At 48.3% G+C, this 24034-nt stretch overlaps 1 protein-coding gene across 4 annotated transcripts in view; it reads left to right on the forward strand.

Moving 5' to 3' along the window:
- Positions 1-24034, forward strand: part of WDR66 (WD repeat domain 66) — a 65029-nt gene that overhangs the window by 35304 nt on the left and 5691 nt on the right. For 3 of the 4 annotated variants that reach the window (XM_032310711.1, XM_032310710.1, XM_032310709.1), the window contains 3 exons: positions 70-233; positions 4114-4204; positions 4416-4559. In XM_032310711.1, the coding sequence (XP_032166602.1) occupies positions 70-233; positions 4114-4204; positions 4416-4559 (399 nt within the window). The remainder of the gene's footprint in view (positions 1-69; positions 234-4113; positions 4205-4415; positions 4560-24034) is intronic. The other variant, XM_032310712.1, reaches the window with a different exon arrangement.

Here is a 24034-nt window from a genome sequence, read left to right on the forward strand (position 1 = left end):
GACGTGCCAGACCCGAGCTTGGGGCCCAGTCATCTGAATCTGAATTTCCAATGACCTGTTCCTCTCTAGGTTGGACTTCAGATCTTACCAGTTGATGGCAATCCACACAAGACAGCTGCCATCATATGCCATCCCAGTGGGGTGGCGGGAATGGCCCTGTCCTATGACGGCTGCTGGGCCTTCACGGCGGGAGGACAGGACCGATCGGTGGTGCAGTGGGAAATCAACTTAAGGTAAGTGACCAGGCGAGAAGCTCGACCCCACAAGGAAGGTGTCAGCGGTAGACCCCCTGTTTTTAACCAGCCACAGCAGACAGGTGTCAGGCCCCTACTTTGGGCCCGGCCTTTGGGTTGTTCCCCCACGACATCTGCCTATATGTGTGCGCAGACAGGTTACTGTTCTGCTTCAGGGACCGATGGGGGTTGCAGTGAAGTCGGCGTGGCTCCGCCTTGTTCCCACGCGGGCCGCACTGTCATCTGCAGATTCACGCCAGCTAGAAAGATCCTGTCCAAATCTCCAAAGCCTGTGTGACAGCAATAGTATTCTTAGTAACATGTGTTTCCAGTCTGCTCTTCTGACCCACCTGGCCTGAGCTGAGACTGCCTTGGGTGAGGCCGGAGAGGTCCAGGCTTGAACACCACTGAGTACTCGGACTTTGAGGTCAAAGAGACATGGGTTCGGGTGTGGAGCCTCCTTTCTGCCGGCTGTGACACCTAGGACCTGTTTTGCAACATCTCTGCTTGTTAGAGTCCTTGCCTGTGAAATGCAGGAGGGGTGGGGGGGAGGCGGATAGTAATACGGACTTTTATAGGATTCTTGTAAGGATTGAATAACGCAGAGCTAGGGGCTCAGTACATTAACTGGTTTCTCTCTCCTATTTATGAAGGGCTTATTGAAGAGCCTTACTGAAAAAGGGGGCGAGGGCTACAGCAGTCCTCTCGTCTACCCAGATTTACTGAGCTGCCACAGGGCAGAGCCGGTTCCCACCCCTGAGCACCTTTTCCCAGCCCCTGCCTCTCAGAAAGCCTCCTGCCTCACGGCGTCACACTCAAAAGCTGGGTGCCGACAGCTCGGAGGCCCCTTCCCTCCCAGAGAATCCTTCCTTCCTTCGATTCATGCGCCAAGTGCACATCTCGCTTTTATGGCAGACATCGAAGCTTCTTAAACAGGGGCAGGAAGGGGCGCCTGGGTGACTCAGTGGGTTGAAGCCTCTGCCTTCGGCTCAGGTCATGATCTCAGGGTCCTGGGATCGAGCCCCGCATCGGGCTCTCTGCTCAGCGGGGAGCCTGCTTCCCTTCCTCTCTCTGCCTGCCTTTCTGCCTACTTGTGATCTCTCTCTCTCTCTGTCAAATAAATAAATAAAATATTAAAAAAACAAAAACAAAACAGGGGCAGGAAGAGCCAGGTAGATCTGCTGTAGGTCCACACTGGTTTCAGACTGCATTAGGAGCTCTGACCTTCACCTCCGCCTTCAGCTAAGACAGCAGATCTTGGGAACGTGGGAATTTAGAAGCTAGAGGTGAGCTCCCGCATTGAAAAGCACTTCCCGATGGTGTGCCCAGAAGGAGCTGCTTGATTCCTAGGCAGCTAGACTGTCACCTGGGACAGCGGGAGTGAGCGACACCCTGGGGACAGAACAAAATCTCCTCCTTCTCATTTTGTCCTCTTCTCCATAATCATGGTAGAGATTAAAGGGAAAAAAAAAAAAAAAAAAAAAGGCACCGGCTTTCCAATGGCTTTCCTGGGCCTGGCCAGAGTCCAGGCTTCTGAGAATTTCAATTTAATCTGTTGTGGGGACAAAGGATCCTTATAAACTAATTAGCACTTCATTGCTGCTTCTGGTGTCTTAATATGTTCAGTGCTTCGCTAATGGGAAGAAATGTAACAATGCTAAACAAGTCAACAGACACAATTCCCTGCTGGCCTACCGACGGGGGGAGTCATAGGGCGAAACTAAGACCCTGTGTCCTCTCACGTTCCCACGGTTTTCATCCGTGTGCTCCTGGGCCAGAGACCATCCCTGCAGCACGTCGCCCTTCTCCGGGGCGCACCCCTCCCTCCCTGGCATCTCCTCCCGCCCCCCGAGCCTCCTCCCCTGGGGCGCATGTGTGAACACCTAACCTCGGGTCACAGTACTTGCTGCTTCTCCTGACCGAGCTCATTTCCCGGAAGTACTGTCTGTCTGTCTCAGCACACAGTAGGTTTTCTATAAACGTGCTGCCCTTTGTGCCCTAATGACCCCCTTTTTTGTTGCAAGCATTACAGACCCAGCTTAAGCACAGAGGGGAATTCGTGAGACGGTCTTGGGCATCTTTGGGTCCGTCCTGCGGGGAGAGCCGGAACGGTGTGCACTCCGCGTTCGCTCTGCCCGGCTCTGCTGTGGGCTTTGTTCTCGTACACCTGGATTTCGTCACCCAGCGCGACCACGGCCGCTGACAGTCCTCAGATCCCACAAGCTGTTGCTCGCACCACACAGACAGTGGGTCTCTTTCCCTGGCTCCGGTTGGACCACCCCAGTCCTATCTCTCCACTCTCCCATGTCTGTTGGCAGTGGCCAGGAAGCAGGAGGTGCAGGACAGTCCTGACCCTCAGGGAGATGTTCCCAGGCCCTCCTCGTAGTGACAGGCTCCTCTGCATCACTTCTGGTCTTCACCTGGCCCTGTGCCCAAGCCATATGGCTAAAAGTGGCCTCCCACAGATCCTGGGCAATGCCCAGAGGTCACAGAGGGGGAGGCCCTCTCAGCTAGACACCTGCCTCCATGACGAATATAAGGGCCCAGAACGAGCTGAGGGCGGGGGGTGGGGGCTGGTCCCTGCTGCAGAGGGGGCCTCGGACCCACCTGGAGAACACACAGCGCCCCCAGACACCGACGCTGCCTGCTTATGCAGGGCCTGGTAAGAGGCTATTTGAAGAAAGACGTCGGTGTATACTGACACCCCATTCAACAGAGAAGAATAACCCTAACTCCCTCGTACCGAGCCTTCTCTGGGCCGGGCCCTGTGCCGCCTGTCTTCTGTGCGCTGCTGATTTCATCTCACAGCCATCCTGGGAGGCAGGGACGACTGGTGTCCCCACACGGCATCCCCATGTGTCCAGAAACCAGCTCCCCGGTGTTAAAGGACCCTCCCAGGCACTGGAGTCAGCGGAGAGGCTGGGACTCACAGCTGGGCTTTCGGATTCAACAGCACACCTTAACAGACGCTCCTCGCAGGAGAACGGAGGGCTTCGTGTCCGTCCAGCCCTTCATGTGGCTTCAGTCCATTTCCACAACCACCCCGTGAGGCAGGCCTGTAATTGTTCCCATTCTACAGATGAGGAAACAGGAGCTCAGGGAGGCTGTCACTCGCCCGTGACCGGACCGCTTGCAGGTGTCAGGGTCAAGGCTCACGCTTGTCCCTTCGACTCCAGATTCTGGATACTTAAACCACTTCGCCGCTGTGGTCTACACTGAAGTGTGTTTTAATAACCCCACAAAGAGGCTAATGGCATGATTAGCAGAAATCCAGTTAGTGGATTATTACGATGACTTCGTATTACGTGTATTTTGTATGGGGCAAAGTCAGTCTCATACAAAAAGTAGGTTTTCTTACCATTTACAGTGCCTATTTTTAGAAAGCCTGACCCCATGTTAGAGAGCAGAGGGTTATTTTTATCTGACTGGCGTGGGTCCCTGGTGGCCTCCCGAGTTTTTATGGAAGCAATTAGTGTTGGCAGCGTACCTGCACTTATCCCGGTTTTTGGCTCCGGCCATATGCAGGGCTCATGTTACGGGCGCAGCTGCTCTGCCGGGGAGGACTGTGGGTTCAGCATACGGGGGCCCTCCCTCAGGAGAGCCGTGCTCCCCAAACACTGCAGACAAATTGCCAGGTGCCTGCGCTGTCACCAGCGAGAGAGCATCACTGTCATTAAGGCGGGTGCCCTGTACCATCAGATTCTGCATGGCGATGGGATTTGTCGTTTTCAGCCTCATTTTCAAGGGCATCTTCCTAACAGGTTTCTAGAGCCCCTAATTGTACGGGCCCTGTAATGCCCTGCGAGGCCCGTGGTGCCAGGCGACGCCGGCTGACCTGCGCTCGCGCCTTCTAACAGCCGTGTTTCTGTTACCGTTCTAGAGCGCTGGACGCAGCTGTTTCTCTTGGGGGAGAAGACTTGACCCCGTTCTATGGTCTGGTGGCTGGTGGCAGGGAAGGAAAATTCTACAGGGTAATTGTCCTCAGAGTAAACACTTGCTGGTAACATCTAGTTATGTTTGTAAAACAAATGTGCCTGGGGTGAACCTTCTCGCTTTTTTTCCCAATCTCTTTTCCCCACTGAGCTCGAAATGTACTTTTCTAGAAAATGCCCTTGGAGTCCAAATGGATGCTTCAGACTGAAGCCAAAATGTGTGTTGTGTTTCCATTTTATTTCCACGTAGGAACTGGAAGACTATTTTTACTATTCTCAGCTCCGTAGTCAAGGTATTGATACAATGGAGACCAGAAAGGTGTCGGAACACATTTGCCTGTCAGAGCTTCCTTTTGTCATGAGGGCAATTGGCTTTTACCCGTCGGAAGAGAAGGTAGGTACAAACAAAACACGAGCAGCGGTGGGACCCGTTATTTATGAAAACGACCTCTGGGAACAACAATTATAGGCCAAGCTAAAAATTTCACATCATTCTTACATAAACGGATCAGAAAGAAGGTTCTGGGCGTACCAGACGTGCTCCTTAGAAACAGACTTACCCTAAAGATATTCTGGAAAGTCTTATTCCTTACCGGAGTGTGACCCGAGGCAGCGCTCGGGTTTTGGAATCAGGCAGACGGGCCCGCGCTGAGCTCGAGAGGTGATGCGTGTGAATCATGGGGCGCGGGGCTGGGTGTGGAGGGAGAGCTCAGGGAATAGGTGTTGTGGGGGTGGTTTTCAGGGCGCAGTTGCTGTCCACCCCAGCCGGTGTGAATGGGGTGCCGCTGGGAGGTGGGCGCTCAGGCTGGGCCGTGGGGCTCAGAAGAAGCCATCAGTCCTCATGACCCTCACAAAACACATCCCAGCTGCGCGGGGCTCCCAGGGACCAGAAGCACCGCAGGGAAAATGGTCATCCTAGTGACCCCGTGTGACTCACAGTGCACTTGACTGTGTTTTCCTTCAGACGCGAAAGGTTACCACATTTTCATTGTGGGAAGTTTGGGAAAGGTACACAAGTGGAATGAAGAACATAATTACTTATAATCCCACATACACAGACGTAACAGTTGCATAAAATTTTAAAAAACAAATGGGTACCATGTTGAATACATATTTTTATTCTATATTTCCACTTGCTGTTCTAACCATTTTGCATTTATTAGTAATTCTTTGAAAACATAATTTTTTTAAAAAGATTATTTATTTATTTGAAAGAGAGCAGAGAGAGAGAGAGAGAGAGAGAGCATGAGTGGGGGCAGGAGCACAGGGAGAAACAGACTCCCCACCCAATAGGGAGCCCGATGCGGGGCTCAGTCCCAGGACCGTGAGATCATGACCTGTGCCGAAGGCAGATGCTTAACTACCTGAGCCACCTAGGTTCTCCTGAAAGCATGATTTTTAAAGGACATATATTTATTTTTTTTATTAACACATAATATATTATTTGCTTTAGGGGTACAGGTCTGTGAGTCATCAGGCTTACACACTTCACAGCACTCACCATAGCACATTCCCTCCCCAATGTCCACTATCCGGCCACCCTATCCCTCCCCCTCAACCCCCCAGCAACCCTCATTTTGTTTCCCGAGATTAAGAGTCTCTTATGGTTTGTCTCCGTCCTGATCCCATCTTGTTTCATTTTATCCCTCTCTATCCCCATGATACCCTGCCCTGCCCCTCAACTTCCTCATATCAGAGAGATCATATGATAATTGCCTTTCTCTGATTGACTCATTTCACTAAGCGTAATACCCTCTAGTTCCATCCACATCATCACAAATGGCAAGATTTCGTTTCTTTTGATGGCTGCATAGTATTCCATTGTGTATATATACCACATCTTCTTTATCCATTCATCTGTTGATGGACATCTAGGTTCTTTCCATAGTTTGGCTCTTGAGGACATTGTTGCTATAAATATTCGGTGAACGTGCCCCTTCGGATCACTACCTTTGTATCTTCAGGGTAAATAACCAGTAGTGCGATTGCTGGGTCATAGGAAGCTCTATTTTCAACTTTTTGAGGAACCTCCATGCTGTATTCCAGAGTGGCTGCACCAGCTTGCATTCCCACCAACAGTGCAGGAGGGTTCCCCTTTCTCCGCATCTTCGCCAGCATCTGTCATTTCCTGACTTGTTAATTTTAGCCATTCTGACTGGCGTGAGGTGGTATCTCACTGTGGTTTTGATTTGTATTTCCCTCATGCCAAGTGATGTTGAGCACTTTTTCATGTGTATGTTGGCCATTTGGATGTCTTGTTTGCCAAAATTTCTGTTCATGTCTTCTGCCCATTCTTAATTGGATTATTTGTTCTTTGGCTGTTGAGTTTGGTAAGTTCTTTTTTTTTTAATTTTTTTAAAGATTTTAGGTATTTATTTGAGAGAGAGAGAGAGAGAGAGAGAGCATGAGGTGGGGGGTCAGAGGGAGAAACAGACTCCCCATGGAGCTGGGAGCCCGATGTGGGACTCGATCCTGGGAATCCGGGATCGTGACCTGAGCCAAAGGTAGTCACTTTACCAACTGAGCCACCCAGGTGCCCATGTTTGATAAGTTCTTTATAGATTTTGGATACTAACCCTTTATCTGATATGTCATTTGCAAATTTCATCTCCCATCCTGTCAGTTGTCTTTGGTTTTGTTGACTCTTTCCTTTGCTGTGCAAAAGCTTTTGATCTTGATGAAGTCCCAATAGTTCATTTTTGCCCCTGCTTCCCTTGCCTTTGGCGGACATATCTTAATTTTATAACTTTTTCCGATTTAGAAAATAGAACTATAAAAAAGAAATAGAAATTCCTCAGAGATGATCACTGTTCACATTTTGGTGGACTTCCTTCTGTTTTGTTTTGTTTTGTTTTGTTTTAAGTTTTATTTATTTATTTGACAGAGAGAAATCACAAGTAGGCAGAGAGAGGGAGAGAGAGGAGGAAGCAGGCTCCCTGCTGAGCAGGGAGCCCAATGTGGGACTTGATCCCAGGACCCTGAGATCATGACCTGAGCCGAAGGCAGAGGCTTAACCCACTGAGCCACCCAGGCGCCCCCTTCTGTTGTTTTATATATGGATATAGATACATCTCTATTTTAAAATAAAAAATTGGCATTATATGGTATATACATGTATATGTCCATGTATATCAACAGTTTACAGATATGCATGTGTAGATGTAAGGATTTGTGGGTGTATATAGGTATATATGTGTATATATGGATATATTTATATCAACATTCTTAGTAACTATTGTTTTGTGAGCATGATGGCAAAAATTCCCAGACAGTATACTTTCCCCCCTTGCTTTATTGAGATATAATTGACATATAACTTTATATAGTTGCAAATATATAGTGTAGTGCTTTTATGTATGTATTATTTATATATGTATTATTGCAAAATGATCACCACAATAAGTTTACTTAACATATCTGTCACCTCACACAGTTACATTTGTGTGTGTGTGTGGCAAGAAACATTTATCTATTTATTTTTTCTTTTCTCAAATTTTTTTTTAAAGATTTTACTTATTTATCAGAGAGAGAGAGGGAGACAGAGCGAGCACAGGCAGACAGAGAGGCAGGCAGAGACAGAGGGAGAAGCAGGCTCCCTGCTGAGCAAGGAGCCTGATGTGGGACTCGATCCCAGGACCCTGGGATCATGACCTGAGCCGAAGGCAGCTGCTTAACCAACTGAGCCACCCAGGCGTCCCTTTCTCAAATTTTTATTTAATTTCTAGTTAGTTCACATTTAATATAATATTAGTTTGAAGAGTAGAATTCAGTGGTTCATCACTTACATACAACACCCAGTGCTCATCACAACCGGTGCCCTCCTTAATGCCCAACCCCCCACCCCGTCTGTCCCATCCCCCACCCTCCTCCCTCCATCAACCCTCAGTTTGTTCTCTGTCATTAAGAGTCTCTTATGGTTTGTTTCCCTCTCTCCTTTTTTTCCCATTCCCATGTGTTCATCTGTTTCTTAAATTCCACAGATGAGTGAAATCATATGGTATTTGTCTTTCTCTGACTGACTTATTTCACTGAGCATAGTAACACTGTAGCTCCATTCATGGCACCGCAAGTGGCAATATTTCATTCTTTTTGATGGCTGAGTAATATTCCACTGTGTGTATATATGCCACATCAGTCAATGGGCATTTGGGATCTTGGTAAGAAATTTTAAAACCTACTTTCTAGCAGCTTTCTTTTTTTCAAAGATTTTATTTGTTTGACTGAGAGAGGGAACACAAGCATGGGGAGTGGGAGAGGGAGAAGAAGGCTTCCCGCCGAGTGGAGACCCCAATGCGGGGCTTGATCCCAGGACCCCAGGATCATGACCTGAGCCGAAGGCAGACACTTAAGGACTGAGCCACCCGGGTGCCCCTCTAGCAGCTTTCACATAAATATACAATACAGGATTGTTAACTATAGTCATCATGCTGTATGTAATATTCTCTAGGACTTTTTCATCTTGTCACTGGAAGTTTGTACCCTGGCAACCACTGTCTGTTTTGTGTTTCTATGAGTTTGGGGTTTCTCTTTTTAGATTCCACATACATGTCTTTCTCGGTCTAACTTACTTCACTTAGTAAAATGCCCTCGAGTTTCATTCATGTCCTAAGTGGCAGAATTTCTTTCTTTTTTATGGCTGAATTATATTCCATTATATAGCCAGAAATCACATTTTCTGTGTTTATTCCCACCAACAGTGCACAAGGGTCCATCTCTCCCCATATCTTTGCCAGCACTTACCTTTTGTCTTTGAGGATAGCCATTCTAACAGGGGGGAGGTGATAGCTCAGTACAGCTTTGACTTGCCTTTCCCTGACGATGAGTCATGTTGAGGACATTTTCACGTTTGAATATCTTTTTTGGAAAAATACTTATTCAGGTCTTTGGCCCAGTTATAAATTGGGGTATTTTGTTTGTTTGTTTGTTGTGCTGTTGGGTTGTGTGAGTTCCCTATGTATTTAGATAGCAACCCCTTATCAGAGATGTGGTTTGCAAATATTTTCTCGCATGCTGTAGGTTACCTTTTCATTTTGCTAATTTCTATGGCTGCGCGGAAGCTTTTGGGTTTGATATAGATGACGTGATTTTGACAGGCTGTGTACTTAACTGAACCAGTCCCCAGCTGACAGACACATTGGTTGTCTGAAGTGTTCAGCTGTCTGAGAATGGCGGCGATGAGCATCTCTGGTTCCAGTTTTTGCATACTCCTCTGATTATTTTCCAGTCTCCAAGTCCTAGAAATAGAATTACTGGGTCAGAGAATAGGAACTTCAAGGCTCCGCTGCCAAGCAGCTTTCCAAAAATGTCGCATTTCGCAGCCCACCATCAGGCACACAGAAGGCCTGAAACCCAGCTCCTCTGTGGTGCCCACATTGCTGGCTGGGTACATTTCAGGGAGGGAAGCTGTGGTCCCTGTTACTTCTCCTGGCGCACCTAGAACCACCTGTTTCCATGTACTCTGGGTCTGACCAGAAGGTGACTTTTATTCTCCAAATAGCATCGGGAAAAACGAGCTCTGAGGGCCCAGAGACCCATGCAGAGACTTGAACAAGCGCCTTCCGCACAGCGGGTTTTCTGAGCTCCTCAAAAGGCCTTTTGACCAATGTACATTTTGTAAAAGTACATGCCCAGAAATGGCAGCGACTATGGTGAAAGTTTGTGCAACCCACATAAAAGTGTTACAGAGAGCTGCACTTCCAAAGCACGTTCCTTCGAACGGCCAGTTCCCAAACCAGCAAACTGCCTCAGAAGTACGAGGGGCACTTAAGGAAGAACAGATTCCCGGGCCCATCCTGGACCAAGCTGGTCAGACTCTCCAAGCAGGGGGTCTGGGAATCTGCATTTCCCCCTCCCAGGGCTGGCTGTAAACAGCTGCCTTGGAACACTGGCCCGGTGAGGTGTTTCCCAGGGTCGCTCCTGCTCAAAGAAGGATTAGACAAAGCAAAACAGGATTATTAGTCAGGACCTTCCTTTGGTCACAGGTTACCGAAACCTAATGTGGACTAGTTTTTGGTTCGCAGGATTCCAAGTCTAGAGGTAGAGGTAATGCCCAGAATGACCTAGGTTAGGCCCACATGCTGCTGCCAGGACGCGTCGTCCCCCCCAGGCCTCTCCTTCCTCCGTGTTGCTTTTTAAACCTAGTAGGTCCTTGGGCCCATGTGCAGCAGGCACAACTCCAGAGCCCGGACATTGCCTCCAGCCTCCTCCCGCTGTCCTCGGGGCAGGCGCTCCTCAGGTTGGCCAGGCCTGGATGCTCCCGTGAGTCAGAGGCAGGGTCAGGCACCTTGACCACGAGGACTCTGGGGCGGCAGGAGTGGACTTCAGATGGAATTCTGCAGAGTTAAAAAAAAAAATGGGTCCACGATTCTGAGGCTTTGGGAAGTTCCTGGACATTGGGAAGTGAGGTGAACGCAAGCGGGACGGCACCCCCCAACTGGACTGAAACCTCTTTCTTTTTCACTTTGGAAATAACCGCTTTCCACTTCTCACCTGGGTTCCGCCCTCCCCCTCCCCGCCCCGTATTCCATCATCTTTATTGTATCTGTGGTTCGTCTTCTCCGTTTTTTCCCACGCACTGATCTTAAGTGAAGCCCCACCTTCTCGGGGTGACTGGCTGGCATATGGCTTTCCAGACTGAGGAAGGGGAAGTGCGAACGTTGCTAGAAAGTGCGGAGCCCCAGAACCTGGCTGGCCTTGCTGACCCCTTGCAAGTCATGTCAGCGAGAGTCTGAGTTCCTGTGACGGCGTCTGTCAGACGAGGCTGGTGGGAGCTGGCACCTCCAGCGTTGTTTCGAGGACTGACAGACGTGGGTCTAAGGACCCCACCCCCACCCCGTGCCACACAGAGTAGCTACTGATTAGCCCCTTTTCTCACTTTCATATTTCCTGTCAACACGACGTGTTCTGTTTAAGAGGTACGTGAGACAGCCCCTCTCTTACTTATTTTTAACTTTTTATTTTAGAAAATTCCTAACAGATAAAAGCAGAGAAAAATAGCGTAATAAACTGTCGTGTGCCCATCAGTCAGCTTCAACAATTACCAGCTCCTGTTACATCCAGACCCGCCAACTTCCTCTGCACCTTTGGCCTGTTCTGAAGCAGGTGCCACACACTCTTACTTCACAGGGAGGCCTCTGGAACTGGGGTGTCCCTTACTCCGTCATCTAGCCGGGGAGAGGGTCCCTCTTCCACCCCTGTAGGTGTCTCAGGTTCACCGCCACGCATGTCCTGCGGGCGGGCATCAGATGTCTCTCGGGTTCAAGCCGTCCGTGTAGGGAGGCAGCGCCTCCCACGTCAGGTGGCCCCAGGGCCGACCCCCTGCCTGGAGCCACTGGGCACCCGCGCGATTGGGTCGTGTCCCTGACTTCTCCAAGTCTCTGTTTCCTCATCTGTGAAGTGGGAGTAGTAGTAGCGCCCACCTCCTGGCACGGGTGACTGAAGAGTGACCGCGCATCTACTTAGCACAGGCCGCGGCGTGTTACGCGTTTGGAAAATACCATTGAGTATCATTGTTTTCATCATCGTGTCCTCATCTCTGGACGTGAGCTTGTGAAAGACCTCAGGGCCAGGGCTTCTCTGACTGTGTGGTTCTTTGTTCACAATTTCCTTTCTAAAACCAGTTTTTTATTTCCATGACTCATCTGGTAAAGGCACTTTGCATAAGTGACTGAAAAGTCATCAAACTGATAGCAGTTTTCTCATTCAGGATTTTTTTTAAGGGATTTTCTTTTCTTTTCTTTTCCTTCCTTCCTTCTTTCCTTCCTTCCTTCTTTCTCGTAAGCTCTACACCCTCAGTGTGGGGCTCAAACTCACAACCCTGAGATCAAGAGTCCCATGCTCTACTGGCATCCAGCCACACACCCCTCCTTCAGGATCCTTGATTTTCAGCCCTAAGCTCATTTAAATGTGTCCTCTGCAGTCCTGCTTGGCTGGTAAGGGAATTCTTGGTGTTTAGCCTCTGTGACCCTCGCTACCTACCACATGAGGTGCTACAGACAGATGGAGGGCTCAGAGTGACCGGCCTTTTCCTGCTTCCTGTAGAAGCAAGCTCATGCCGTGATTGAAGGTCCTCAGCCAGCCAGTCACTGGCAAAACATACTAAGACCTAACACCCTCTCCAGGTCTTGCTGATGAGTAAACCATCCCCAGAAAAAAAAAACATTAGTCTGCAGCAAATGTAAAGTGGCATCGAGCCTCCGCTATACACAAAAAGAAGTGGAAATGGCAATTGTATGGTTTCCAATGGCTGTTGGAGACCTCTCTCCTCTCTGTCACAGAGGAGAGTTTCAGTGCCCCCTGGGAGGTCTTCATAAATCCCTTGGCCTCCAGGGTTTTCCGTCCACCTAAATAAACATACTCACTCTCTGGAGATGTTTTCCAAAGGCCCCTGGCCCAGATGTGGCCACATCAGTGTGCAGACCTCACGAGCTGATGAGTCTGTTTCTATCTGAAAACTTTTTGATCTCTTGTTTTCACATTAGATTTATAGGGACTTCCATAAGAACGTCTTCAGGGCTTTGAAACTTTCAAATTCAGGCTTCGTTGTGGTTAATGAAACATTTCCCATTAAGATGCAGCTGTTCCCCCGTCCCCGAGAAGCTGCAGGAAGGACACAGAGCTAGTAGAATACTTCAGCACTTGGTTCCATAAAAGACACAGTCACAGAGGTTCATACCAGTGCCCCACCACCAGCCAGGCTATACGTTACTTATCTTTCTCTTACGTCAATTTAACTGCCTAGGGGTTTTGAATCTAGTCAGTGTGGTAAATTGAAGCCAAATTACACAAGAATATAACCCTCCCTGCAAATTCCTAACCCTTCCCATCCTTTGCAGAGCGCTATACTTGGGCATAATACAGCCAAAGTGTGGTCAGGGAGGGCCTACTCTACTTAGAGATCTTCATTTTTTTAAAATGAACTGTTTGCACGGTTTGTAATGTGATAGAAGGAACCAAAACTTCGGCATCACGGTTTTCTACAGGAAAACGTACACACAGGACCAAGTTTCATCTTCTAGCTTCATCATTTTCTTCTCCTGCAGGACTCTGGAGTGCCCTGTTGGGGACTTGCCTGTGCGTCCCATGGCAAGTCACATGCTCACTGGTGGCAATGTTTCTGTTTTGCTTGCAGAGCACTCCTTGTTTAATCCTGATAGGTTTTCGCATTGAATTAACAGTTGGGTCACCACTTAGTTCTATAAATGTGAGCAGAGAGGGGTGTGTCTGGCAAGTGTTCACATAAGGGACACTCTGCAAATGTTGGTCAGATGAATGAGGGAGGGAGGGGGTGATGGGCTTTGGTCAGATCTGGCACAAAGACAACAAGGGAAGAAGAATCCCTGACATTATTATTTGATTTCAGGGTAATCAGCAGTAGCATTTGATAGATTCAGGAACTTAGTGTTTTTAGGAATATTTAGAGAGGAATAAACAATCACTGAACTTTAAAAAAAAATTTTTTTTGGTAAAGATTTTATTTATATAGTTGACAGAGAAAGAGCACAAGCAGGGGGAGTGGCAGAGGGAGAGGGAGAAGCAGGCTCCCCACGGAGCGGAGAGCCCGATGCAGGCAGGGCTCGATCCTGGGTCCCTGAGACCATGATCTGGGCTAAAGGGAGAGGCTTTAACCCACTGAGCCACCCAGGTGCCCCATGACCAACGTTTTTTGACTCAAAAAGCATGTACAGGATTTGTGATTAAAGGGAAAAGGGCAAGTCACAAAACCATGTGTAAAGCATGAGCTCATTTCATTAATAATAATTTAGATATTCGTACATGCCTAGCAAAACTCTGAAAGACCACGCCCCAAATGCTTTACAACATTGACTTCTGAGGGGTGGGGTTTGGGAGAATTTTTACTTCCCACTTTGTGCACATAAGCCCTTGTCAGCAGGGGCCTCTGGTACCAGCTGGAACCTGGCTCTGGTCCATGAGAGTCAGGGTTTTGGGGCTCCCCTGGGGGCTCCCATATGTGTGTGCAGACTCTATCTACCCCACGTCATTCCAGACCTGACACTCAGCTCATTCCTCAGTTTCCACAAAAACACAAAGCCCACTCGTGGAAGACAACTTGCTTGAAAATTGGGGAATCATCAGAAAGAGACACAGACCTGGATTTCCCAGCAATGTACCAGAAACTGCTTTTAGACGTTTCTCCCAGTCCTGCCAGTCACTCTGACAGGGGCTTCCTTGCTGGCCTTCATCCCACGCATGGCTCCGTGCTCTGCTCCCCCTCTGTCCTGGTGCACGCCCAGGAATGCCACGTTCTCCTTGTGTTAGCCATGGCAGTTTGACTTTCTTAGCTTCTGTGTCCAAACCTGCAACGCAAGCCCATCTTGAGGGTCTATAAATGAAAAATGACCCATTTAGTAGTTTCTACCCTCCTTAGAAGACAGTTGTGGTTATATGGGGAAAGGGACTTACACTATACAGTTCTGTAATGTTTTAATTTTTCTTAGCTACAAGCATGTGGCTTGTGTTGCTTTTGTATCTAGAACAAAACCCAGGAAGATAAACAAACAAATCCTCCCAAAGCCCTTTGTGCTAATCTTGTGGCTAAACCATGGTCCCAGCTGGGTTGGAGGGCCCGTGGCCAACCGGCGCAGCTTTCCCCATGCAAAGAGGAGAAATCTGAACCAGTGGTCACGGGCACAGGGTCTGCCCCGATCAAGACCCCATGGGAATTGGGAGATTTGCACGTAGAAAAGAAGCCCTCAACATGTTGGGTTTGCTCTGAAACAGAAATGTTGGGAGTTCCTTCTATGGCCCAGTGCTCTAGGGAGGACTTCCCGGTCAGCTGAGAGCCCTATACCAGGGAGCAGTGTGTGCCCCTGCAGAGAGATCAGGGTCAGACAAAACAATTTCTGTTGTTCACACTTTAATGCGTTTAAAGAAAGAAATCCCGAAATGCCACGCAACCGCTAGAAAAAGAGTGCAGGGGATGGCAACCATAATAACACCAGCACCACCAGCAACAGCCAGGCCCTTCTCTCTGGGGCTCCTGCCACACGCCCCGTTTTATGCCAACCCTGCTGGTGTTTAACCCTCCGGCAGGAAGATGCTTTTATGGTGGGGAAGGGGGGCTTCCCAGGTTCTGTTTCTACACGGACTCGTTAGTGCGAACAATTAAAAAAAAACCTAAAAATTGCGACATTGAATGCTGGTTATAGCTGAGGGGTGGGGAATGATAGGGCATTTTATTTCATTTTATATCTCTTTTCTCCTTATATATCTTTGCTTGAATTTTTTTATAACAAGCGTGTACTAATCTTTATTGGTTTTATGATTGCAACAGGATAGGTCATAGTGGTGGTGGAAAACATATTCAAAAAAATATGAGTGTTATTTGCTTTGTTACTTGCCTTTGCCATGACTTCACCTCCCATTATTTTTCTTTCTTTTTGACAACTTTTGCGGAGCTCTATCCCATCCCCTACAGTTCATACATTTGAAATGGCTTTTAGTTCACAGAGTTGTGCAGCCATCACCGCTGTCTAATCCCAGAGCATGTTATCACCCTAAAAAGAAACCCCACACCCATGAACGCACGTAATACGGTGACCCACCAAATACGGTCCCCACTCCCACCTCCCCGCTGCCAGCACCCGCCCGTCTCCTTCCTGCCTCTATGCATTTGCCTGTTCTGGACTTTTCATAGCGATGGCCTCATGCACTATGTGGTCTTTTGTGTCTGGCTTCCCTCACGGGAGAATCATGTTTGCAAGTTTCCTCCGGGTTGTAGCAGGTGTCCACGCTTCCTTCCTCTTTGTAACTGAATAATGTTCTGTTCATTCGTATGGATGTGTCGCGTTTTTTCATTCATCGAATGATGGACATTTGGGTGGTTTCCACATTTTGGCTCTTATGAGTAATGCCGCTATGAATATTTGTGTACAAAAGCTGGGTTTTAATTTCTCGTGCCTCCGTACCTGGGGGGTAGAATTGCCATATCAATAACTCCCATGTTTGAGGAACGGCCAGATTGGTCTCTATTTACTATTTCTTGGCCTGAACCAGTTTCTGGGTGCATGTTTCTGGGTAGCTACAAGGAAGCAGGACTTTGAAGACCGGTGAGCGCTTGACTGACAAACCCTCGACTGTGGGTCTGGGACAAGCTGGAGGACTTGACATTTAGATTTTAAAGCCGTTTCCTGGAGGGTGAGCCTGGAAGTGTTTGACCCCGGGGCTCTGATGAGGGCCTGGGGGAAGGTCCTCCTAAGCGGCCCCCAGTGGGCAGTGCTCTCGTTTCTGGGCCCCCCTCACCGCAGACAGCAGGGAGAGAGCAAGCACGGAGGCCAAGCACTAAGGGCTGGCCTGACCCTGCCACTGGGTCCCGCGGGTGTGGCCCGTCTCACTCCTGGAGAGAGGCAGCCGCCGTCCAAATATAGTTCCTGGAGGAAGCAGGGAGCGGTCGTGAGTCACGGAGCCCAGCATAAATAGCGGAGGTGTCTCCAGATGCGAGTGTGCAGAGGGGCTGCCAGGCCAGGCAGCCTCCTCCCCAGCGCCCTCCTTCCCTGCCCGGGGCCCCAGGAGAGGGTCCCCGGTGACGGTGACGACACGCACAGGGACAGTGGGCTCCTCGGCATCTGCTGGGGCTGCGCTAGAGGGCACCCTGGGGCGGGGGACGGGGGGGCGGGGGTCGGGGGCCCTGAGCAGACGGAGAGTCCTCCCGGCCATGCGAGCCCGAGACACCAGCACAAGAGAAACAGAGGCGTGCCAGCAGCCAGCAGCCTGCTTGTCCACCGAGGGAGGCCTGCGCTCAAATGTCGCGTGTTCCTCTCTGCCTCACAGGGAGGCTAGGAAGCCTGAGTAGAAAACGGTGCTAAGGCCATTGGTGGCTTTCTGCTGCCATGGGAGTGAATGGCTGAGGAGGCAGAGTAAAACAAGCCTGAGCAAGGGGACCCAGGCTACCAGGACCGGGTCTCCCTTCTGTCACGGGCCACACAGCAGGGCCTGCAGAAGCCCAGGCTAAGCCTGGGAAGTTACAAACCAAGCAGCAAGCTGTTCGTACTCTGCCCTGACAGTTCTCCCTCTGACTTGGGCTCCTTCAGATTCTGGGGCTCCTTGCATTTCCCACTTGGACAGGCGGCATGAGGAGGGCCAGGCCAGTGACGACTGCCTGTCTTCCCGCCCGGCTCCCTCCTTGGCCAGCCTTCAACCCCGTGGGCGTGGTCACAGTGCAGGTCCCTCTCGGAGGAAGACTTCAGGAGACCTGCAGGCCCCGGAAGTGGGCTTGGGTTATTTGGGGGCGGGGGTAGTCCTGGGGTTCCGGGTTCCCAGAGCATGGGTTATGATGGAGGGCAGGGCGTCTAGGTGGGGACCTCCTATGGCCCCAAGACTCCTTTGAGGAGGGGGTTAACCAGAGGGGGCCCCCTCTTGCCTGGATACCGTGGTGTCCCTGCCGGAGAATCCCTCTCTCTAACAGGGATGGATGGTTTCTTCTCAGGTCTGAGTCTGGAAATGCAGGCCTACCATCATCAGACTCCTCCGACTTTCCAAGAGAAGTCTGAAAGCTAGATTTCTTTTTTTTTTTTTTTAAGATTTTATTTATTTATTTGACAGAGATCACAAGTAGAGAGACAGGCAGAGAGAGAGAGAGGAGGAAGCAGGCTCCCTGCTGAGCAGAGAGCCCGATGCGGGACTCGATCCCAGGATCCTGAAATCATGACCTGAGCCAAAGGCAGAGGCTTAACCCACTGAGCCACCCAGGTGCCCCTGAAAGCTAGATTTCTATATGAAATCTCCTAATTCTGGAAGTCCCACACAAACCCTGCCAATGTGCCACTTCTGACCTGCCGATAGCACCAAGGTTCTCCGTGCCTCATGGGAATCCCGACCCGCCGGCCTGGTGGCAGGAGGGATAATACCCCCCACAGGGGTCTGTGTCTTCATTCCTGCAACCTGTGAATACACTACCTCACGTGGCAAGAGAATGTCACAAGTATGATTAAATTAAGGATCTTGAGATGGGAGATTATCCTGGATAATCTGGCGGACCTGGTGTAATCACAAGGGTCTTTAGAAGAGGGAGCCAAGAGGTCAGGGTCAGAGGAGGAGGCATGAGAAGGGAAGGAGACGCCAGAGCTCGTGATGAGGCTGCTGGCTTTGAAGATGGAAGGGCCAAGGGCCAAGGAACAGTGGCACCTCTAGAAGCAGAAGGGCAACACAAGCAGATTCTCCACTAGAGCTTCCAGAAAGAACGCAGCCCCACGCACACCTTCATGTTGGCTCTTCAGACCCATGGCAGACTTCTGACCTTGAGAACAAGGAGACCAGCTCGTGTGCTTTAAGCCACTTCATTTGTCGGTGGTGGTTCCAACAGTGACAGGAGACGTGGGAGGGGCTTGGGGGAGCTGCTCACGCCCCCTCCTCACACGTGCTCCCCCTCACCTTAGACTGGCCGGATCCTTGCTGGCTGACCTCCCCATCCACCTCCTCCATGAGGCCTTCCCAGGCCCACCTCACTGAGGGCTTCTGCAGCCGAGCACCTGCATTTGGCACCGAAGGTCTGAGAGCTGCGGAATCCAAACATAAATCACTCATGCCGGTGCCTGGGCCGCCCTTCTGAGCAGTGAATCTAGGAGTGGAGTCTGGGCTCAGCTGATGAGGAAAGCCCCCCAGGGGTGCTTCGCGGGCAGCCAGGGCTGAGAACCAAACCGCAGTGAAAGACCTTCCTTTTGGTTCACTCTCCGTATACGTTGTCTCTTCACAGGGCCCAGACCAGGGCTTGGCACCTAGCAGGTGTTTAATAAATATTTGCCGCCTGAGAAGTCCTAGAGTGCAGGGCTGTTCTCGTCATAATTAAGTGGCTTGCTTTCCATTCACCTAGCACGAAACCAAATGCTCAGTTACCGCTACTAAACTGAACTAAAACAATGAGGGCAGCAAGTGGTTATTTTATTTATTTATTTTTAAAGATTTTATTTATTTATTTGACACAGAGAGAGAGAGAGCACGAGATGGGGAATGGGGAGTAGCAGGCAGAAGAGGGAGAAGCAGGCTCCCCACAGCGCAGGGGGAGCCTGATGTGGGACTCAATCCCAGGACCCCAGAATCATGACCTGAGCTGAAGGCAGTCGCTTAACCGACTGAGCCACCCAGGTGCCCGCAAGTGTTTATTTTAAAGAAGACTTTTGTGTATTTCAAGAACAATTCTCCCATGACCTCCTGTGCCTGCATCCTGGGCTTTCTTTCGTTTCCTTTCTTACTTCTCTGGGTCCCTACAACGCGCCTCTCTATTGAACACCCCAAGCCAGGTCCCGATTCTTCTGGAGGCTGGTGTCTTCCCTCTGCCCAAGCTCTGTGGTCTAAGAGCAGCTGTTCCCAAAGAGGTGCCCCTCCCGGCCAAGCCAGCAGTGCTGGCCTCACCTGGAGACTTGTTAAGAAAGGCAGACTCTCTGCACCACCACCACCACCCACCCCGGCCCCCAACAGCCAGACTCACTGAATCAGAAACTCCAGGGGCGGGACCTGCAGTGTTCTTTAAAATAAGCCCTCCTGGTCCTGTTGACACCCTGACAAAGCTTGAGCACCCCTGATTTGAAGCTGTGCGTCTCAACCTTGGCTATACATTCAGATCCCCTGGGAAGCTTTTAAAAAATACGACTGCTTATACTGCCCCCCCAACCCAGATGAATGAAATCAGGATCTCTGGGAAGGGGCCCCAATGTTTAAATCTGCTCGAGTGAACCAAATGAAAAACACAGTCTTCGCGGAGGAAGGGCCAGAATGCTGATAAAAGGCCTGGCAGAAGCCTGGCACTCCAGGCAGGGTGGCGGGAGCCTCTGCTCCTCCCCAGCCTGGCCTCGCTCTGGGGCTCGGGGAAGGCTCACAGCCTTCCATTCTGTCTCCGGGGCTCCTCTCCCAGCGTGAACTTTGTCTCAACATGTAGCGAAGTCTGTCTTTTCAACTCACGCTTGCAAAGGAGGCTCAGGAAAGAGATGTCAAGGGTGCCCTAACTGCCAACTCGGTGCTTTTCGAGCAGTGATCCTTGATCAGTTGCATGGGAAAAGAGGGTAAAGAGGTGAATCACCTCCTCAGTTTGTGCTGAGAACGTTCGCTGAGGTCTTCGGAGCACTCTGGGTATGAGTAACTCCCGCTTTAGAGCTCCTTTTTGTTGTTTTTGGGTTAGTCTTCTATTTCGGAATTGAGTTAAATCGTGTATGACGTTTATAATTCATATTTATCACGTATATTATTTATGTAATTATAAGTCGTACATATACTTTATGTAACTATAAATTATAATTTATATAATAATTACATGGGTCGTAATTAGCAAGGGCATAGACAGTATAATAATCACCAGAATAGTTACCGCCTTTTGAGAGCTTACAATGTATTAGGCATTAATGTTTAGCACCTTAAATACATTCAAATAAATACATTCAAAACTCCGTTACCCCCTTTTTCAAGATGAGGAAACTGAGTCAGTTCAGAAAGAAAGTGGGAAAGTCAGGATTTGAACCTAGGTCTATCATCAACGGTCAAACTTTGAGCCCTAGTCTCTACTGGCTCATAGTTAAATAGTAGCACATGTTTATAATACAATTATAATTAATACAGTTAAAAAATCTAAATAATGTTATCCTGGGTAGTGTTTTATATATACATAAAATTATATATAACTTGCAATTGTACATAATATAAACTAAATAAGTGCTCCAATTGAAAATGTTACCACTTAAAGTTACTTATGTAGTATCATTTAAAGTTTATTCGTATCTGTAACGAATGACGTTATGTCTAAAGACCATTCCTAGGGGCACCTGTGTGGCTCAGTCTTAAGCATCTGCCTTTGGCTCAGGTCATGATCCTGGGGTCCTGGGATCGAGTCCCACATCGGGCTCCCTGCTCCACAGGAAGCCTGCTTCCTCCCTCTCCCACTCGCCCTGCTTGTGTTCCTTCTCTTGCTGTGTCTTTCTCTGTCAAATAAATAAATAAAATCTTGAAGAAAAAAAAAAAAGACCATTCCTAGAATGTTACATTGAAAATAAATGGCTTGGGGCGCCTGGGTGGCTCAGTGGTTTAAAGCCTCTGCCTTCGGCTCAGGTCATGATCTCAGGGTTCTGGGATCGAGCCCCACATCCGGCTCTCTGCTCAGCAGGGAGCCTGCTTCCTTCTCTCTCTGCCTGCCTCTCTGCCTACTTGTGATCTCTCTCTTTGTCAAAAAAAAAAAAAAATCTTAAAAAAAAAAAAAAAGAAAATACTAATCTAAGTATTAATCTAAATACTGATCACTAAGATACAGTGTTTAAGGGGGAAAAAAAAACCCAGGATACAAAGCTATATACATATGTGATGAGAATTTTGCAAAACATATACATATATATTTTGTATGAGTGGGAGGGGAATGGAAAGAAAATACCTCAAATCTTCCACAGAAATTACGGTTGGTTGGTTGGACTGCAAAAGACTTTTATTTTCTTCTTCTTCTTTTTTTTTTTTGTAAAAGATTTTTATTTATTTATTTATTTTTTAAAAGATTTTATTTATTTATTTGTCAGAGATAGAGGGAGAGAAGAGCGAGTGAGCACAGGCAGACAGAGAGGCAGGCAGAGGCAGAGGGAGAAGCAGCCTCCCTGCTGAGCAAGGAGCCCGATGTGGGACTCGATCCCAGGGCCCTGGGATCATGATCTGAGCCGAAGGCAGCTGCTTAACCAACTGAGCCACCCAGGCGTCCCGATTTTTATTTATTTATTTGACAGAGAAAGAGGTCACAAGTAGCAGAGAGGCTGATTCGGGGCTTAATCCCAGGACTCTGAGATCATGGCCTGAGCCAAAAGCAGATGCCTAACCCACTGAGCCACCCAGGCACCCCATTTTCTTCTTGATACTTGGGGCCAGACCAAGGCACTAGGGTGCCCCAGACCAGCTGATATTTGATGTAGGTTCAAAAGGGTGTTCTTCCAATTTTTGTTTTCTAAAATGTAGTGGACAGGGAAAAATTGGTTCCCTATTGATAAGTGTTGTATACAAATATAGATTCATTTCCTGATTTATTCCTACAGACCAAAACTGAGTTCATGTTCAGGGGGAAAAAATATTTCCCACTTTTCTGTGACTCTTATTCTCTCTCTGTAAAATTCCAAGCCTCACAATTTATTAGGAAATATATCAGTTTAAAATGTAAATATTAAAGTAAATTACTAATTTTTAGCCCTTTGCCAGACATAACTTGGGTTTCTGAATTTCAGCTGGCTGCAATATGCATGGTACAAAAATAGTGCAGAGATGGGCGCCTGGGTAGCTCAGTGGGTTGGGGCCTCTGCCTTCGGCTTGGGTCATGATCCCAGGGTCTGGGGATCAAGCTCCACATCGGGCTCTCTGCTCAGGAGGGAGCCTGCTTCCCCCTCTCTCTCTGCCTGCCTCTCTGCCTACTTGTGATCTCTCTCTGTGTCAAATAAATAAATAAAATCTTAAAAAAAAATAGTGCAGAGAGAGAGGAGGAGGACACTGAGGAGGGGTTTTGTTTGTTTTTATATTTCTCCCTTTCTCTCATTCTGCCTGTTCCCTAAGGAGACCCATTGGAGACCTGTACTAAAGGGCACTGTATTTTCCTTCAAATCCATAGACAGGTCAGCACCCTTTTCTCATTCTAGAAAACTTGGCAAATGCATAATGAATTTCCAAATCAGGAAGCAGTCCTCATTGAATGAATTGGGAAGTGTTCCCTTTTCTTCTGTGTTTGGGAAAGGTTGTGGAGAATTGGTATTTTTTACGTATTTGGTAGAATTCACCAGTGAAGTCATCTCGTCTTTGGCTTTCCTTCAAGGAAATTTTTTTTTTTAAGTTTTTGTTGTTGTTGTTGTTTTAAGCAATCTCTACACCCAACATGGGGCCCAACTCACAACCCCAAGATCAAGTCAGATGCTCTTCTGACTGAGCCAGCCAGGCACCCCTCTTTGTGGAAGTTTTAAAATTACCAATTCAATCTTTTCACTTGCTATAGGTCTATTCAGATTTTCTATTTCTTCTTGAGTCAGTTTTGGTCATTTGTTTCTTTCTAGGAATGTGTTTATTTCGTCTAAGTTATCCTATTAACAGGCTGTTGCTCATACTTTATTTGGTGCAAAAAAGGTTTTATTAAAACACAAAGACAAGATCTGTGGGCAGAAAGAGCTAACCTCCTTTTTATTTCTGATAAGTTGGTACTGGTATCCCCTCTTTCAGTCCCAATTTTAGTATTTTGAGTCTTTTCTCTTTTTCTTTTCTTTTTTTTTTCTTGGTTATTCTACCTAAAGATTTATCAATTTTGTTGAACTTTTCAATGAATGATGGCTTCTTAGGTGTTCATCTTTTAATCAAATCCCATAAGTTCCGTGTAATCTTTTGTATATATAAAATATTGCACATTGAAAATGGAAAAGAGAGAAAAGAAAACAAGCATCATGGTGCAGTTAACTGAAATTTACTAGGGCCCTTGGTCCTATATTTGAGTTTCACATGGAATTATTTGCTTATTCTTTTAATTTCCAAGTTTGTGAGGATTCTGCCTTCTAAATGAAATTAAGCTCTATTTGCCAAAGCAAGGAAGTAGTTGAAACACTATGAGATGGGTAGGTAAGTAACAGTGCTGATAGGATTGAAAAACTGGCCAGCTGTCTTAGGGCTATTAACAAGGCATCACACTCTGGTGGCTTCCAACAACAGACATGTATCTATCCTCTTATAGGATAAATCCACTTGTCAGCAGGGGCGTGCTCTGAAATCCTCCCTTCTTCCTCACCTCCTCCAGCCTCTGCTGGCCACCAGCAGCCCTGGGCTTGAAACAGCATCATTCCACTCCCTGCCTCTGTCATCACATGGCTCTCCCCTCCCTGTGTCTCTCCCCTCTTCTTATAAGGACACCATTCACAATGGATTAAAGGC

Source organism: Mustela erminea, chromosome 13 (genome assembly GCF_009829155.1).
Source record: "Mustela erminea isolate mMusErm1 chromosome 13, mMusErm1.Pri, whole genome shotgun sequence".
In the NCBI taxonomy this organism is placed as follows: Eukaryota; Metazoa; Chordata; class Mammalia; order Carnivora; family Mustelidae; genus Mustela; species Mustela erminea.